The 15,122-nt window shown below is 56.1% G+C and overlaps 2 protein-coding genes across 4 annotated transcripts; one reads left to right on the forward strand and one right to left on the reverse strand.

The window, feature by feature from the left end:
• Nucleotides 1-829: 829 nt before the first annotated feature.
• KLHDC8B (kelch domain containing 8B) lies at nucleotides 830-10,796 on the reverse strand. Of its 3 annotated transcripts, none has more exons than XM_063661156.1 (8): nucleotides 10,630-10,764; nucleotides 6,604-6,696; nucleotides 5,630-5,834; nucleotides 4,176-4,685; nucleotides 2,911-3,075; nucleotides 2,348-2,572; nucleotides 2,151-2,252; nucleotides 830-1,709 (listed from the first exon to the last, which is right to left on the reverse strand). In XM_063661156.1, the coding sequence occupies exons 4-8, from the start codon at nucleotides 4,549-4,551 to the stop codon at nucleotides 1,513-1,515; spliced, it is 1,065 nt and encodes a 354-aa protein (XP_063517226.1). In that variant the 5' UTR covers nucleotides 4,552-4,685; nucleotides 5,630-5,834; nucleotides 6,604-6,696; nucleotides 10,630-10,764; the 3' UTR covers nucleotides 830-1,512. The 3 variants fall into 3 exon arrangements, with proteins under 3 accessions (XP_063517226.1, XP_063517224.1, XP_063517225.1); XM_063661154.1 differs by having other exon boundaries at nucleotides 6,509-6,696; nucleotides 10,630-10,758; XM_063661155.1 differs by having other exon boundaries at nucleotides 5,630-6,696; nucleotides 10,630-10,796.
• CCDC71 (coiled-coil domain containing 71) lies at nucleotides 10,790-14,645 on the forward strand. Its single transcript, XM_054481732.2, has 2 exons — nucleotides 10,790-10,913; nucleotides 12,919-14,645. Exon 2 carries the CDS (start codon nucleotides 12,971-12,973, stop codon nucleotides 14,366-14,368), a length of 1,398 nt encoding a protein of 465 aa, XP_054337707.1. The 5' UTR covers nucleotides 10,790-10,913; nucleotides 12,919-12,970; the 3' UTR covers nucleotides 14,369-14,645.
• The last annotated feature ends 477 nt before the right edge of the window (nucleotides 14,646-15,122 follow it).

Below are 15,122 nucleotides of genomic sequence, written 5' to 3' on the forward strand. Positions count from 1 at the left end.
GCAGGTGGCAGGGTGAAGGGGGTGACACTGACGGAGGGCTCCTTATGAAGGCAGCAGAGTGACTATCTTTCCCACAACCTTTCTCCTCTGGGAAACAGCCTATTCCCCCAAACAGAGACATCTCTGTGTTGGTTTCCTCTGCCAGCGTGCCAGACAACGTGCAAATATCCTGTGGGCCACTGACTTTCTAGGTGCTTCACCCTAGAATGAAAGGCATCACTGGGGAAGCAGGCCAAGTACTCAGTGTAGCTATGGGGAAAGCAGACCCCAGAGACCAGTACTAGTGGGCGACAAAGGCTGGAAGAAGGAAGAGTTGGCAGCTTTCTCAGGAGGCAGCTGCCTTTGAGGGGTTTGTTGGGTGGCCACACAGTCCTGTCCAAGAGACGGCTGCCCCACAGCTGAGACAGAAAGAGACTGCCCTGGGCCACAGAACCCACTGAACCACCCCTCCTTGTGGGGGTGAGCAGAGACCCTAAGGAGACACTCTGTAACTTGGATCTGGAGGTCTTCCTAACCCTGTGGTATTCCGTTGTTGTTTTCTGAGCACTTCTCTGGTCATCTTATCCTGCCATCCTTTGGTGACATGTGACAGCCCTTCCTTACTGTCCTAGTGCTCTCTAATCCCCAGGACAGTAAGGAGGCGCTATCATCACATGTTGCCAAAGAATAAGCTGAGGCTTAGATGGAACAGAAACACCAAATCACTTTGGGAACACCGACCAGATCCAAGAGGCTCCTTCTGGACCCTCATCTCTAGGGGCATTGAGACCCCCAAAGGAAGGCAGGGGCAGTGGAAGCAACAAAGGAGTTCACACCAGGGTCCACACACTAGGTTTTAGCAGCACTTTTACTTCCACATCCAAACTCCCTGGGTCCTCACAACAGCCCTGTGAGGTAGGTAGGGTAGGAAGGTTTCAGAGATCCCCATTTATAGATGAGGATGCTGAGGCACAGAGAGGTGAAGTGACTTGTCCAAGGTCATACAACCAGCAGCGTAGAGGGCTCAAAGCCAGCATTCCTCCGCTTGAACTCTTGCGCTCTGGCCCTCTGGCAGTTCCCACATCCTCTCTATTCTCTGTGTCCCCCACCCTCTCAACTCTCCTGGGTCTACAGGGACCCTAAAGGCAGCCTGGCAGCTGAGATTTTTCAGGAATGGCAACTGGGGTAGGCCTGGTCAACTCCAGATAGGAACTGACCCTGAAGAGCATGAGGCCAGCTTTTATTCTCCCCATTTCCCAGTTGGATGGAAGGCCTAGTAGGTCCCAGGGCAAGGATGGAGCTAGGCATGATTCATGAACGAATGGTGATAAAGGTAGGTGTAAGCATACGTGTGTCCTGCACTAAAGACAAAGGCTCCCCTAACCCAAGGCCCCAAGGCAGTGTCTCAAGTGCTCACCCCCATACCTCTTTCATCCCACAGAGCCACAGTGAGTGTTCTCAGCAGCAAAACGAGCCATAGAAATAGCTGTCTCTGGCAATGAGCTGCTCCAGTGGACAGCTCCCACCAGGCCTTCAGACCCCATCACGCAGACACAGTGCCTCCACGGCTTGACTGGGGCCCTGGGCCACACCCCCAATAACAAACAGCCGGGGCCCAGCCTGCAGACTAGAGCAGGAGCAGCGGGCAGTGGGCATGGCAGGCAATGCCTCCCAGCGCCGCCGTGCAAGGCTAAAGCTCTCCACAGAACCCAAAGGACATGGCTGGTTTCCTGCAAGAAGGAGAGAGAAGGCTGTGAGAGGCACAGGCTGTAGGGACTCCAGGCCCTTCTGCTCCCTAACCCCAGAGAATAGCCCAGTAGTTATCACCCCAGGATGAGCTATCAGGGCCTTGCTCCTCATTGCCTGTGTTCATCATTTGTTCATTCCTTCATGTTTCTATATGTCCTCTTGACTGTGCATACAGTGGTCATTTGTCCTGCTGCTGTCTCGTAGACCCTTGCTGGTGCTTGACAGAGCCCCCAGTTACTAAGGAACACCCTGAGTTCTGGGCCAGGCAGACCACATCCTGCCTGCTTCATAGATAGGGAAAAGAGCTCACAAAGCCCTGATCCCTGGAGTGCCTGGAGATGGGCAGAAGGTGGCACACATGCTGGGGGCTAGTCTTTCCTGTCTTGGGACTCCCTCCTCTCCCCAGCCCCATAGAGACTTACCAAGGCCCCCAATGGCCACAATGTGGCCCCCAAGGGACCCAACCACAAAGTCTGCCCTCTTATCCCTCATGCGCAGGCTGCGGGGCAGTTTGGTCCAGGACCCTGCAGGAGAGGGGAGGTCAGATCTAGTCATGTACGCACTATGCCCCTCCATCCCACAGAGAGTGGGAGGACAGCCCAGGACAGCCACTGCTCACCATGCTCCAGGTCAAACATCTCCACAGTGTTGACAAAGTGTGGGCGAGAGTAGAAGTTGTGGGGCCCAGGCTGCTGCAGGCCACCCAGGCTAAAGACGCTGCCTTCAGCCATGGCGCAGCCAGCAAAGGCCCGACGGCTGGGTAGGCTTGGATGCCGGGTCCATGTACGGGCCTCCAGATCAAAGGCTTCAAAAGCAGTCACCGGGAGCTTGCCCTGGCGGCCCCCTGTCAATGAAATTGGAGTACCTGGGAAGGAGCCCAGGAGGCTTGGTGGGCTCCTTGCTCACTAGGTTGCTAATCTGCCTGCCTCAGCCTCCCACATCCTGCTGTGTGCACACTTGCACATGAATCATCCACCCTACAATCCCTCAGGTACTGGGGTTTGGTTTTCCAACCACAGCAAGACCACCAGGGGTCAGAGCCTCAGAGCAGGCATGGATCACCCCAACAAAGCTTCTCTTGTTCTGCCATCCTGGACTGAGCCCGATCCCTATCCCAGCCAACCTATGAGAATGAGGATTTCTAGACTCTGAGCCCCCTTCCCACATCCCCCAGGGCCTTACCCAGGACATAGATCTTGTTCCCGTGCAGGAAGGTGGAGGCCCCGTAGCAGGGTGTGGGCATGGAGGGTAGTGAAAGCCAGCAGTCCCGACGGGGCTCATACACACGTACCTGGGCCTGGGGGGCCGTGTCAGGGCCCATTCCCCCCAGAGCATACACCATACCATCTGCATAGAAAAGAGTAGCTCAGATTGTACCTCAGCCTGCCAGGGTACCGCACCGACAGCTGCGCTGGTAAGGCCTGGGGGTGGCTGGAGACCCATGTGTTTATAGCATCCCTCCCCAGCAACAGACACTCTACTACCTGCCTGCAGTGGGGGCTGGGAGAGCTGGGATTCCTACTCTGGCCAGGGCCCCTCTGAGTAAAGAGCAGGAGGCAGCCGATCTAATTATAATCCGACTCTGTCTCCCTGGAGACGCTATGGCAACAGAGTCTGGCATCCAAGCAGGGCTGGCCTGGGCTGGTGGTCAGACCTGGAGGCCACAAGGTGGGGACCCCCCTCGGGGAGGAAGACAGGGGGATGGCTTAAGCCAGGGGTAAGAAACATGGGGATCTGCTTAGCACAGAGCTCAGTCTGGGGAGGGGGATTGGGGACCAGCTGGAGTTGGAGATGGGGCTGGGAGAGGAATGGCTTGGGTCTGCTGGGTAAAGATACTGTCCACAAGCCTTCTGCCCCAGGATACCTGCCAGCACCTCTGTGTGACACTCTTTCATTACAGTAGGCTCTTGCCCTCTGTTAAACCCTCAGAGTCAGCTATGACATGTCTGGGGGCCTTGGGGTAATGGGCCAGTCAGCTGGGGGCTTCCATGGCAACCATCCCAGGTCAGCTTGGCCTTTGTCCATATCAGGCTCCCTGGCGTGTGGGAAGGGTTGGGGGTGGGGCAGAAAGTCTAAGCACAGGCTCTGAGCCAAGGCCCTACTCCTCTCTCCGACCCCAGACTATTTATAACCCTGGGAGTCATTAGGCCATCCCACCCCCATCTCTTAGAAATGAGGAGTGGGGCAGGAACATGGCTGGGGTCTCCCATCATCCTGGGATCAGCTTGGGCTCTGCCTTCCACCTTAGCCAGAAAAGGCAGTTAATAGAAGGCTGCTGAAAGCCTAGCTCAAAGCTAGGTTGGAAAGGATACAGGGGACAAGGCCACATCCTGGGCACCCATGTAAAAATTACAGCTCTTGTTCAGTCTCTGAGGGTAAGGAACTAAGTCAGGAAATAATAAAAGGTGTTAGGGTACCTGAAGTGCCTTCCTTGGGAGGCCACTCACCTCTCTCCACAGTTGCAACCCCCATGGCTGCTTGAGGGAGGGTGGCCCGACGCTCCCAGCGGCCCTCATCCATCAGGAAGGCCTCTACAGCAGCTACTGGGCTCTGGACCTCATCCACACCACCCACCACTAGCACCTGCTTGCCCAGAACTACCGCAGCTGCGCCAGCCCGGGCAGTGGGCAGGGGTGCCAGTGCCAGCCATGTGTGCGAGGCCATGTCCAGTGTCTCAGCAGTGTCCAGGGGCAGTCCAGCCCGGCCACAACCCCCCAACACCAGCAGGTGCTCATCTTGGTGTGCCACTGTGCCATAGACCCGGCAAGTGGGCATGGGGGGGAACACCTGCCAAGCAAAGGCCCGGCCACCTCCTGCAGACATGGTGTTCACTGCCAATGGCAGGCCATGCTGTCTGCTCAGACTGTAGGCCTCACTGGGGAGGCATGACAGGGCCTCATCTTGATTCTGCCAGGGCCACAAGAGGTATATGACCAGTCCAGGGACCTTGCCTTCACCTGGAGGAAAGAGGGAAAACGGGTCAGGGCACTGACTGGCCCCTCAGGAAACAGATAAGCAGCCTGTAGCTAAGGGCAGGGCTGGCCCAAAATCACTGGTGGGAAAGGTAGGGGGAGAACCCAACCCCTCTGGCTAGCACACCACTGTGGAGGCCCTCCTGGAGTGGGAAGGAGGGCAGGCCCCAGGTACCCAGGAGCCTTTCCCCTTTCCCATGGAGGCATGAAGGATTCTCCTTCCCACCCACTACCCAAACCACTCAGCAACTGGGTCAAATCTGGGTCTAGGAGGGCAGTAGTAAGGTGACTAGAACAGGACTCTCCATCCAGGACCCTTCCTTTCCCCTCAACAAGCCTCACACTGCCTGCATGAGGGGAGTCCTTACTGGCTTCCAGGGTGCCCTGGGCAGCCTGGGGGTCCCCATGCCTGCTGTCAGGGGTCAGACTCCAGAGTATCTTTACAATATCCTGGGGGCCATTCCACAGGGTTAATTTAAACCATTCCCACCAGTAAAAGACCAGAGTCAGGGTGTGTTTCAGACTGGAGGAGGACTGCACACCAGGGTTCCACACTCTCCTCTCGAGGTCCCCCCTCAGGAGTTTGCCCATTCCAAACCCCCCAGAAGCCAGATTGCCTGGTGTCCAGAAGTGGGGTTGGGGTGGGGGGCGTTGGAGAAATCTCATGACCACAGGACTCCAGGGTCCGAGTCCAGGGCGTTTCCAGCAGGAATGGGCAGCTGGACTTCTGGGTTCCCTCGCAGCAGATCCCCCAAGTTCTCCAGCCACCCCTTTCTCTTGGTGGCTACACTCCTGGACCCCTGGCAGGAGGGCCTCTTGGCCCCAAACTTCCAGCTCAAGGATGTGGGGGGCGGGTCTGGGCTAACGCGCTTGGGGTTCTATACCCCGCGCCCCAAACTTCCCCTGAGCGCGGTTCCCGCGGGACTCACCCGCCGGTGCTCCGATGCTGCCAGGGTACGGGGTCCACCGTTCCGCCTCCGCTGACGCCGGATCTGGCTGGGGCTGAAGTCGGGCTCTGGCGGGGCTCCGGCACTGCTCCGGCGCGGGGCGGGGCTGGGCCAGGTCCGCCCCTCGCCCCCCTCCCCCTCCGACTCAGGGAAATCTCCTCTCGCCTTAACCCTGCACATGCCGCAGCTGGAGCAGGGCGTGCCGATCCACGGTCATATGCAAACGGACAAACAAAACCGACACGTGGACACTGGGCCTGACAGAATTTAGCGTCCGACCTCGGGCAGGAGTAGAAATGAGGCAGCGGCGAGCGACACAACACGTGTATGGCAAGGGGCAGTTCTGAGCCCGACCCAGCCTGGGTGCGCAGGCTGTGTCGAGCAGGCCAGCCGAACCCGAGGGCTTGAGGGGCCGGCGCCTGCCCGCTTCCGCGGAGCTCCCAGGAGCCCAATGACAGGCTTCCCGGCGGCGCCCCCTGGAGGCCATTGGGGACATGGCCTGGGCCTCTGCCGTGTGGGGGCAGCCTGGGTCGCCCTTACCTGGGCATAAAGCAGGAATAGGTCTTACAGTGTACACTGAGGCTAGCGGGGGTGGAGGAACAGAAGGCACCGGCCCTTCTACAAACCTGGGTGGGGAGAATTCCTGGAAGGAGTGATACTGAGCAGAGGATGTGCTGGAAGAGTCAGAGGCCAGGGGACCTCCCAGTGGGTCACTCTGGCCTCATCCTGCAGGGCCTGAAGACCTGGGCTACTCCGGGACCCAAGGCACATTATAACTATCCATTTTTAGGATCCTGAGCTTGCCTATAACCAACTCTGGGGTCAAGCAAGAGCAAACTAGTGTGACAGGGGCCTACCTACCTCAGGCCCAGACCTTGGCTCTGCCTATCTTCTGAGCATTCAGAGTATTAGCTAAGTCTTCAAGCTGGGGGCCCATTTGTACAGGTCAGTGGTACCTGTGGGAAGAGGTCCTTGCAGTTGTCTGTGTCTGCTCACTGCCTTGTCCCCCTTTCATGGACAGTGCTTATCTTAGTTTCCCCAAAGCAGACCTGGAAAAAGATATACATGCATATAGTTAGTATGGGAGGTGAGGCCAAGAAACACCAGCAGTGGCAAGGAGACGAGGAAAGCAGCCAATAAAGGAAGCGTCATCAAGCAAGCTACCACTATGGGCAATTGGGACCAAATCCTGCTGGGGATTCTGGGAGCCAGCGTAGAACATAGACCTTACCTCATTGCCGCCCCCAAGTGCAAGGGGAGCTGAGGTACTCATTCTCAAATCTCCATTAGTCATGGGTTGAGAGCTGTTTGGGGGCATTACCTATTAACTCCCCGGCCTCCCTCACATCTGGCCTTCCCAGAAGTCTATGGGTAGACCCTTCCGTATGACTGGAGAAGAGAACCTTTGCCCTTTTCAGGGACTGTCAGTTGGATTCAGTTGGCCTGCACAGAAATGGTGGTGCCAAGGCTGGTTACAGACTGCACAGACCCTGACTTGAAGGCCTCGATCCTCCTTGTCCCACTTCACCTTGGACTTGCTCTTCAGTGCCCTCACTTGGGGCACTGTTTCCACCCTCTTGTGATTGCCAATAGGCTTCCAAGAGGCTCACACTGCTATGCAGCCCCCTTCACATTTGCTACTGTTCCCTTTCCAAGCTCCCTCCCCCTCCTTTCCAGCAATTAAGCACTTACAAGCCACTTGCCTTTAGATACCTCCCAACACCCCAAGTCTCTCTAGTCTCCCCTTCCTTCCCTCCAGTCTAACTCTTGAAGCCATCTGTCCTCACAGGCTCCACCTCCTTGTTACTTGTCACCTCAATGTGCTGCCACTCCTCCCCAAAAATTGTTCTTGGAAAAGTCATCATGGAATACCATATAGCTAAAACTATATGTGCCTGTGGTCCTTAACTAAATCTTGCTAGCATCTTCAAAGTTTTGCCCCTTGTGACCTCAACACCCTCCTGCTGCTTGTCTCGCCTCTGAGAATCTTTATTTTTTATTTTTATTTTTATTTTTTTGAGACAGAGTCTCGCTCTGTCACTCAGGCTGGAGTGCAGTGGTGCCATCTCCGCTCACTGCAAGCTCCGCCTCCCAGGTGCATGCCATTCTCCTGCCTAAGCCTCCCGAGTAGCTGGGACTACAGGGGCCCACCACCACGCCTGGCTAATTTTTTTTTTTTTTTTTTGTATTTTACAGTGATCTCGGCTCACTGCACTTTGCACAGGCTAGAGTGCAGTGGCGTGATCTCGGCTCACTGCAACCTCCGCCTTCCGGTGGTTTCAAGTGATTCTCCCGCCTCAGCCTCCCGAGTAGCTGGGACTACAGGCACGCGCCACCACGCCCAGCTAATTTTTTGTATTTTTAGTAGAGATGGGGTTTCACCATATTGGCCAGGATGGTCTCAATCTCTTGACCTCGTGATCCGCCCGCCTTGGCCTCCCAAAGTGCTGGAATTACAGGCATGAGTCACCACGCCTGGCCTAGAATCTTTTGCAGGCTCTGCTTCTTCTCCATCACCAGGAATTGGCTCCTCAAGATTCAACCCTGGCTTTTCTCCCTGGCACACATATTTCCTCTTGGGGCAATCCCTCCCAGGCCACTGCCTTCATTCACATCTAGAGCTCCATCAGATCTCTCTGCTCAGGTAGAGGTGGGTCCAGGATCCACTGAGAACCATATAAGGCTGGAGGGGCAGGTGGCTCACACGTGTAATACTAGCACTTTGGGAGGCTGAGGCGGGCGGATCACCTGAGGTCAGGAGTTCGACACCAGCCTGGCCAACATGGTGAAACCCCGGCTTGACTAAAAACACAAAAAATTGGCCAGGCGCAGTGGCTCACGCCTGTAATCCCAGCACTTTGGGAGGCCAAGGTGGGTGGATCATTTGAGGTCAGGAGCTCGAGACCAGCCTGGCCAACATGGTGCAACCCCACCTCTACTAAAAATACAAAAATTAGCCAGGTGTGTTGGCAGGCGCCTGTAGTCCCAGCTACTCTGGAGGCTGAGGTAGGAGAATTGCTTGAACCTGGGAGGCAGAGGTTGCAATGAGCTGAGATCACACCACTGCACTCCAGCCTGGGCAACAAAGGAGACTGTCTCAAAAAAAAAAAAAAAAAAAAAAAAGGAAGAAGGAAAAAAAGAACCATATAAGATGCCAAATGGAAAGCAAAGATTGGATCCTGGGATCACCCTGTGTTCTCTCCCATCTCATCCTGTCTGGTCCCAGTTGTGCCTGTAGGCTCAGCAGCCACTAGAGTCCAGGTCAAGTCAGACTGCACTCTGATGGGTGCTCCCAAAGAGTTCCATCTAGGGCATACCGGGCACCAGGAGGCAAAAAGTTCGGTCCTACCACCCCCAAAGGGCGCTAGGTACTCCCATGATCCTTATCCCTAATCTCTATCATTTCCCCAGTTCTCATGTCTGGAAGGGACACAGCACAGCCAGAGGATGCACCTACCCTTCCTGGTTTTCCATTTGCCCTAACTTCTGAGATGAACATCACCAGAGAGGGATCTGGATATAATTGTACTGGTGCTATCCCTGGAGGATGGGCTCTGGCTCTCCATGGAAGGGGTTTCTGTTTGCACAGCCATGGCCCACCTGCACAAAGGAGGCCAACACTGCCGGCTTTGGAGAAGCTGCAGAAGGTAACTGGTTGAATCGGTCCTGAATAAGTGAACAGTCAATCCTCAACCATGGACAGGGCCAGAGACTGGACTCACCCACAGCTGGGGACTGGGGGCACCAAGGTGGGGCTTCCTGACTGCACCCCATGAGATCCTGGCCCTTGAGACCCTACTCTTGCTTTCTCTCCACCAGGGAAAAAAGGCTAGAAGCACTGACCCCAGAGGAACAGGAGATTTTGCAGTTCCTGCTAGATACCTTGGCTACACTTAAAGGCAGCGAGGACCTCACCATTAGTGCTGAGGCCCTGGGAAGCTAAGAGGCACCAGATGAGGCCTATGGCACTGCTGGGTGGACTAGGCACTTGTCTTTAGGAGTGCCTGGACCCCTCTGTATAAGCAGGGAAAATACAGAGCAACCAGAGGATCCTGGTTAGAAAAAGGGCAGGAAAAAGGGCTAGTACCCAGTCCCTAAGTGAAGCATCCTGCCACCCTCCTGTGATTGCCAGTAGGCTTCCACCTGACCCCAACTACCAAATAAGGCACCACTGCAAGGGTCAGGGTCCAAGAGTTGTGGCAATATTTCTGCCTCCTGGCTCAGGCTCTGACCCTAGTGCAAATGCCCCCACTACCTCATCCATGAAACCAGGGCTCCCAGGATGGCTCCCAACCTGGACTTGCAAACCTCTGACTAATGGGACCTTTGGTCAGAGCTGTGGAGACCACTCTCACTTCTCACTGAAGTCACAGACCCCTAGGATTGATTTTGACCTGTGTCCTATAACCACCACCCCGTACTAGCCCAAGAGCATGGCTAAAAAGACTGAGGTCCCAGGCTCCTAGGCAAAAGGAAAGGGGTTCTGGGCAGTGTTAAGACTGGAAGCAGGACTTCCTTCCACTGAGGGGCTGAGGCTGGGCCAGTGACTGTACCTGCCCCCACCTTCCTGAGCAAGTATACTCAGGTCCACAGTGGTATACTGGAGCTCCCAGACTCCATGTGTGCTTGGGCTTGCGTGCACCACTTGTGATCACATGCACACCAGCCTTTCATGCCATGTGCCATGGGCCCTATTCTCAGGAAGAGAGGAAGGCCTGCTGTCCTCGGAGGAGATACCCTTACTGCAAAACAAAGGAGATCACCTGAGACTCCCTGTCAGGAGGCACTCCTCTTTCACCCTCTGGTCAGGTGTCTGGGACTGAAGTGGGCATTGTCAGTGGCTAAAGGAAGATCAGAGGGTGGAAGATGGCCTGAACCTTGCCAGGAACCCCTCCCAGATGTCAATGCACCACTAGCTCCCCTCAGAAAAGGTGTCAGATGACCCCTAATCCAGTCTTAGCCGGGCTCTAGTGAGTCCTTGCCTGGGGCCGCGTCAGAGGGCACCTCTGTTCTTCAGACTTCTGCACAGGGCCGAACGGGTTTGGAGCGGTCACCGCGGCCACCACCTCCAGGCAGTCCTCCTTGGTACCCAATCTGCTCCGCCCCCAGACTTTGTGGGGAAATGGGGTCTCAGGGGTCAAGGGTCTGTAGGGCGGGCTGGGTCCCGGAAGCGGAAGCGCAGTGCACTTCCGGCGCGCAGCGGGCGGCCATGTTGGAGCAGCGGAGGCGGCGCAGAGGCGCGTCTTGGGTCCCCGCGGCGGCGCCGGTAGGTTGGAGCCGCGGGCCTAGCCGCGCCGCGGAGGGGCGGCCCGCGAGGCGGCAGGGCGGACGGGCAAGCGGCCAACTCTTCCCGGACCCGCGTCCTCCGCCGGCCTGGCCGAGACCCCCACCCCACCCCCACCCCGCGCCCAGCGACCCCACCCTGGGGCTGTGCGGTCCCGGTAGGGCTAGCACCGTTCACCCTGTGCATTTCGCTGCCTCAGTGACCCCCGCCTCACGGCTTGGGCCCTAAGGACGCGCATTCCCAGCCTGAGGGCCCCGATATGCCCCCTCCCCCGGTCTGCCTGTATGGCGCCTCTCTCACCCCCTATTTTCCGTCAACTTCTCCTGCCTCCCCCGGGGGCACGTGTGAAGGGAAGTCGGAGGCCGGGCAGCAGCCTCTGTTTCCGAAGCTTCTCGAAAGCCCAGAAAACCCCTCCTAAGAGCCCACCCTAACCTGGGTGGAAAAGCCCCCAGGTCACCCCAAATATTTGCGCTGGGGCGCGTGTGAGGGTGGGAAATAGGTCACTCTCTCTTCTACAGTTCACAGCTCTGGGAACTACATCCCCTCAAAAAACATTAATAAAGAACTAAAGTCATGTGCAAGGATTGTGCTTGGAGAACGGTCTCTGGGGAGGGGAAGTGCCCAAGACACCTGAGGATCCAAGAATGTTTCCAAACAAAGAGCCCCAGGGCATTTCCTCCAGGGTATTCTGAAGACTTCATCTGCTGCATTAGAGCGGTGGGAAGAAACTACACAGACGGGCCTCATGGCCCGAGGGACCTGCCTGATCCTGGCTGATCTTTTAATGCTCTGGTGCAGCTGGGGAGCTGCCTCCTGCTTCTGGGAGCCCTCAGTGTTGGGTTGGGTATTAGATGTTAGTTATGATTGATGGCCACAGCTTCTTTAAAGAAGTCTGGGACTAGTTGGGTGTTCTCAGTCACTTCCATCTGGGCTGTACTGAGGTCTGTGGCCCTCCAAGTCTTAGGTAGGACAGTTCATACCGCTAATGTCCCCTTGACTCACCATCCTACTTGCAGCCTTTGGCTCCCATTGTCCTTAAACTTTGGGATCTTGGTCTGGCTTTCTGGTCCCTGGTCTGCCTGGTTGCCTAGAGAGATGTCATTGGCACCTGCTACTCATCAGCTTTTTAGTTTCTGTTGAAGAAAAGTCCGACTCTTGATTAGGTCTCCATGCCTCTGGAGCTAGAAAATGGGTTGCTGAGTACCCTGTCTAGAGACTGAAAACAGAACTTCTGATGGGCAGGGAGATTCCCCCACCCGACTCCAGCTCCACACATGAACAGCAGCAGCTGGAGAAACAGATGGGCATGGACAGTGGGTGTAAGTCTGGGCCCTCTGGCTAACATTCAGGGTTCTTTGTTGCTTTATCCTTGCCTGTTTTTTCACCTAGATCCCAGATCCCACACCAAGTATGCCTTAACCCTTTCTCACTTTGGAGCCATTGCATTAGCTATTCCCCTTTTTGCTCCATTTCCATCTAATCCTTTTTTATTCATCACTCATATCCTAGCTAGGTGTTGCCTCTCCCAGGAATCCTTTCCTGACCCATTGGCAAACTGAGCTGAGTGCCAGCATTCACTCCCAAGAATCTTAATGATGTATTTTTCTGACCTTCTAACCTGGGTTCCTTGAGGACAGGGATATTGCCTGTATTCCCAGAGCTGAGTAATTCTAGGTTTCTGGCCTCAGAAAATACAGAGTTGAATTAAAATGTACCAGGCTCAAATCTTTTCAGGGACCCGGCAGCAGGTTGGATGGCTCTGAGGTATTTCTGAGCATGTATCTTGAAGAAGCTCCCTGACCCTTACCCTCTCCTCCCACCCCAGCATGGTAGAGGGTCAGGAGACCAGGGTTTTACACCAGGAAGTGTCTCACTCTGGCCAGATTCCTCAGTGTCATGGAGATTGGGGCACTGATTGACCTGTCTATGTGTTCTGGCCCTTTGTCGTAGTGCCATTCTTATTGACTCTTTTCCTCTTGTCTTGGAGGTGCCAAGCGCTGGTTTGCGGATACCCAGGCAGATCTGCAGTGCCTAATGCCATGAGTGTGGTGGTTCAGCATGTGGAGGAAAAAGCTGTGCACTCCTGGTCGCGCATCTCCACGGCAGGGAAGAAGGCCCTGGAAGAGGCGCTGCTTGTCTTTAACCCAATGAGCCAGGATCTCAGTGCCACAGAGGCCCAGCTTGTGGCCTTCCTACAGGGCTTGCGAGATGATGGCTTCCAACCTACCATCCTGCGCAGTGGTGATGTCTATGGCTATAGTTCATGCACAGCTAATCCCCCAAGCCAGACGAAACTGCAGGCTCGTGCCCCTAACCCAACTGCCACATCACCTCCAGCCAGTGCTCCCCGAACTGCCATGCGGTTGCCTGCAGGTCGGGCCACACTGCTTCCCATGCCGCTATCTGGCAGACTGGCCAAAGCATCCACACCAGCCCTTGCCAAGCATGCTACCACCAACCTGCTGCTGAGCTCTCTGAAGCAGTCAAGTGCCAGCCATGCCCGGGGTGCAGCAGTGGGCTTCCCCACCCACCTTTATCCAGGCGTCTACCCTGCCATGCGGCTCTCTGTTGTCCTTGAGGCCCTGGTTCCGCTTAAGACTCCCATGCCCTGCTTGGGTGCCAAGCACAAGGCACAGTCACTGCAGCTCTCACTTGCAGACTCTCCTCTGAAACTGCGGAAAAGTTCAGGGAAGGGGAACCCTCGGCCCAAAGCTCCCAGAAAAACCACAAGCAAGGGCCCCAAGTGTCTGACTCTCAAAGGCCCTGGGGCTGGACCCCGACGAGGCTCTGGGCACCAGAGCAAAACCAACAGAGCCACTGGGTCCCCCAGCGTCCAGCAAATGAAAGGGGGCTCTGCCCTGGGCACCAAAACAGCCCAGGCCAAGGTAGCTCGAACACTGGCCAAAGCTGCTCATGCCCAAGCCAAGGTGGCTCGAACACAGGCCAAGGCTGCTAAGGCCCGGGCCAAGGCCAAGGCAGCACGGGTCAAGGCTAAGGCCAAAGCTAAGGCAGCACGGGTCAAGGCCAAGGCCAAAGTCATGGCAGCACGGGCCAAGGCCAAGGCTAAAGCCAAGGCCATACGGGCCAAGGCCAAGGTGGCTCGGACCCAGCCCAGGGGCAGAGGCAGGCCAAAGGGGTCTGCTAAGGCCAGAACTACAAGGAAGGGCCAGAAAAACCGCCCTGAGACTGTTGGGCAGAAGAGGAAAAGGGCTGAGGAGGCAAAAGATCTTCCTCCCAAGAAGAGAACACGGCTTGGGCCCCGATCTCCTAAGGCATGGCTAGGGCCTGGAACAGCAAAGCTGCTGAAGTTCCGTGCCATAAAGGTAGATAGGCGGTCCTCGGATGATGAGGTGCGGCAGCGGGCTCAGCGGATCCTCCGCGTGAACCTGTCACCTGTAATACGGCTCCAGCCATTGCTGCCATATTCAGCAGTCTGATTCCTTCACACGGCAATGTTTGGGGAAACTAAGCCCAGCTGTCTGTGTGGCTAGTGGCACAGTGTGCTATGCCCGTGGACTCCACAATCTTGAGGACTCTGGGTACCTCTCTAGGGCCCTGGTGACCACCAGCCTCCTTTCAGAAACCAGAGGGGGTGGGGTACGGTGGGGTGGGTGGGCGGGAGGGGTGTTTTCATGGCGCGATGCACTGTGACTTGTTATTCAAGTTGTATGTCTACTGTTTCATCTATCATGTTTTATACCTTTCCACCTTCCAGTCTCCCTGCCCACCCTCCATGGTCTTTTGTGTGTGTGTGGCTGCTGGCAGGCCAGCTTGAAGATATAGGGAAAGTGGTCCCAGAAATAGGCCTGCCTATTTCTGGGGGTTGTGGGAGGAGGCAGCTCCTGGGCCCCTTTGGAGAGATGAGGGGAAATTGGCTTCTGTGGTTGTTTGAGAGGCATCCCCTGAATGCAGGAGCAGAGCCACTGTGAAGTAAGACACTTCCCTTTGAGGCTGCTCTGGTTTGTGATCCAGACAGGCCCCATGCAGGACAGTAGGTTCCATGGGGAACCTTGCAGCTAGTGGGTTTTTAGGTCCTGGAATGGAGCCTTTGTGGTACTTCCCTAGGGACCAAACAGACAGCCTGGCTAAAATCTTGGGGCTTAGCCTGGGCTTTTCTGGTGTGGGTCCAGACCCAAAGGGGTTGAGGTGCTTCTCCCCCTCTGCTCTCCTGGGAGAAAGTAACTCCTCAAC

This window comes from Pongo pygmaeus, chromosome 2 (genome assembly GCF_028885625.2).
Source record: "Pongo pygmaeus isolate AG05252 chromosome 2, NHGRI_mPonPyg2-v2.0_pri, whole genome shotgun sequence".
NCBI lineage: Eukaryota > Metazoa > Chordata > Mammalia > Primates > Hominidae > Pongo > Pongo pygmaeus.

What these genes read in the sequence shown, in the direction of transcription:
- CCDC71 (XM_054481732.2), top strand. Translation starts at nt 12,971, where the DNA reads ATGAGTGTGGTGGTTCAGCATGTGGAGGAAAAAGCTGTGCACTCCTGG.
- KLHDC8B (XM_063661155.1), bottom strand. Translation starts at nt 4,551, where the DNA reads ATGTCTGCAGGAGGTGGCCGGGCCTTTGCTTGGCAGGTGTTCCCCCCC. An exon ending in GGTTGCAACTGTGGAGAGAG is followed by an intron (nt 3,076 to 4,175) that starts GTGAGTGGCCTC and finishes TTTTCTATGCAG; the next exon opens with ATGGTATGGTGTATGCTCTG. An exon ending in GAACAAGATCTATGTCCTGG is followed by an intron (nt 2,573 to 2,910) that starts GTAAGGCCCTGG and finishes TTTCATTGACAG; the next exon opens with GGGGCCGCCAGGGCAAGCTC.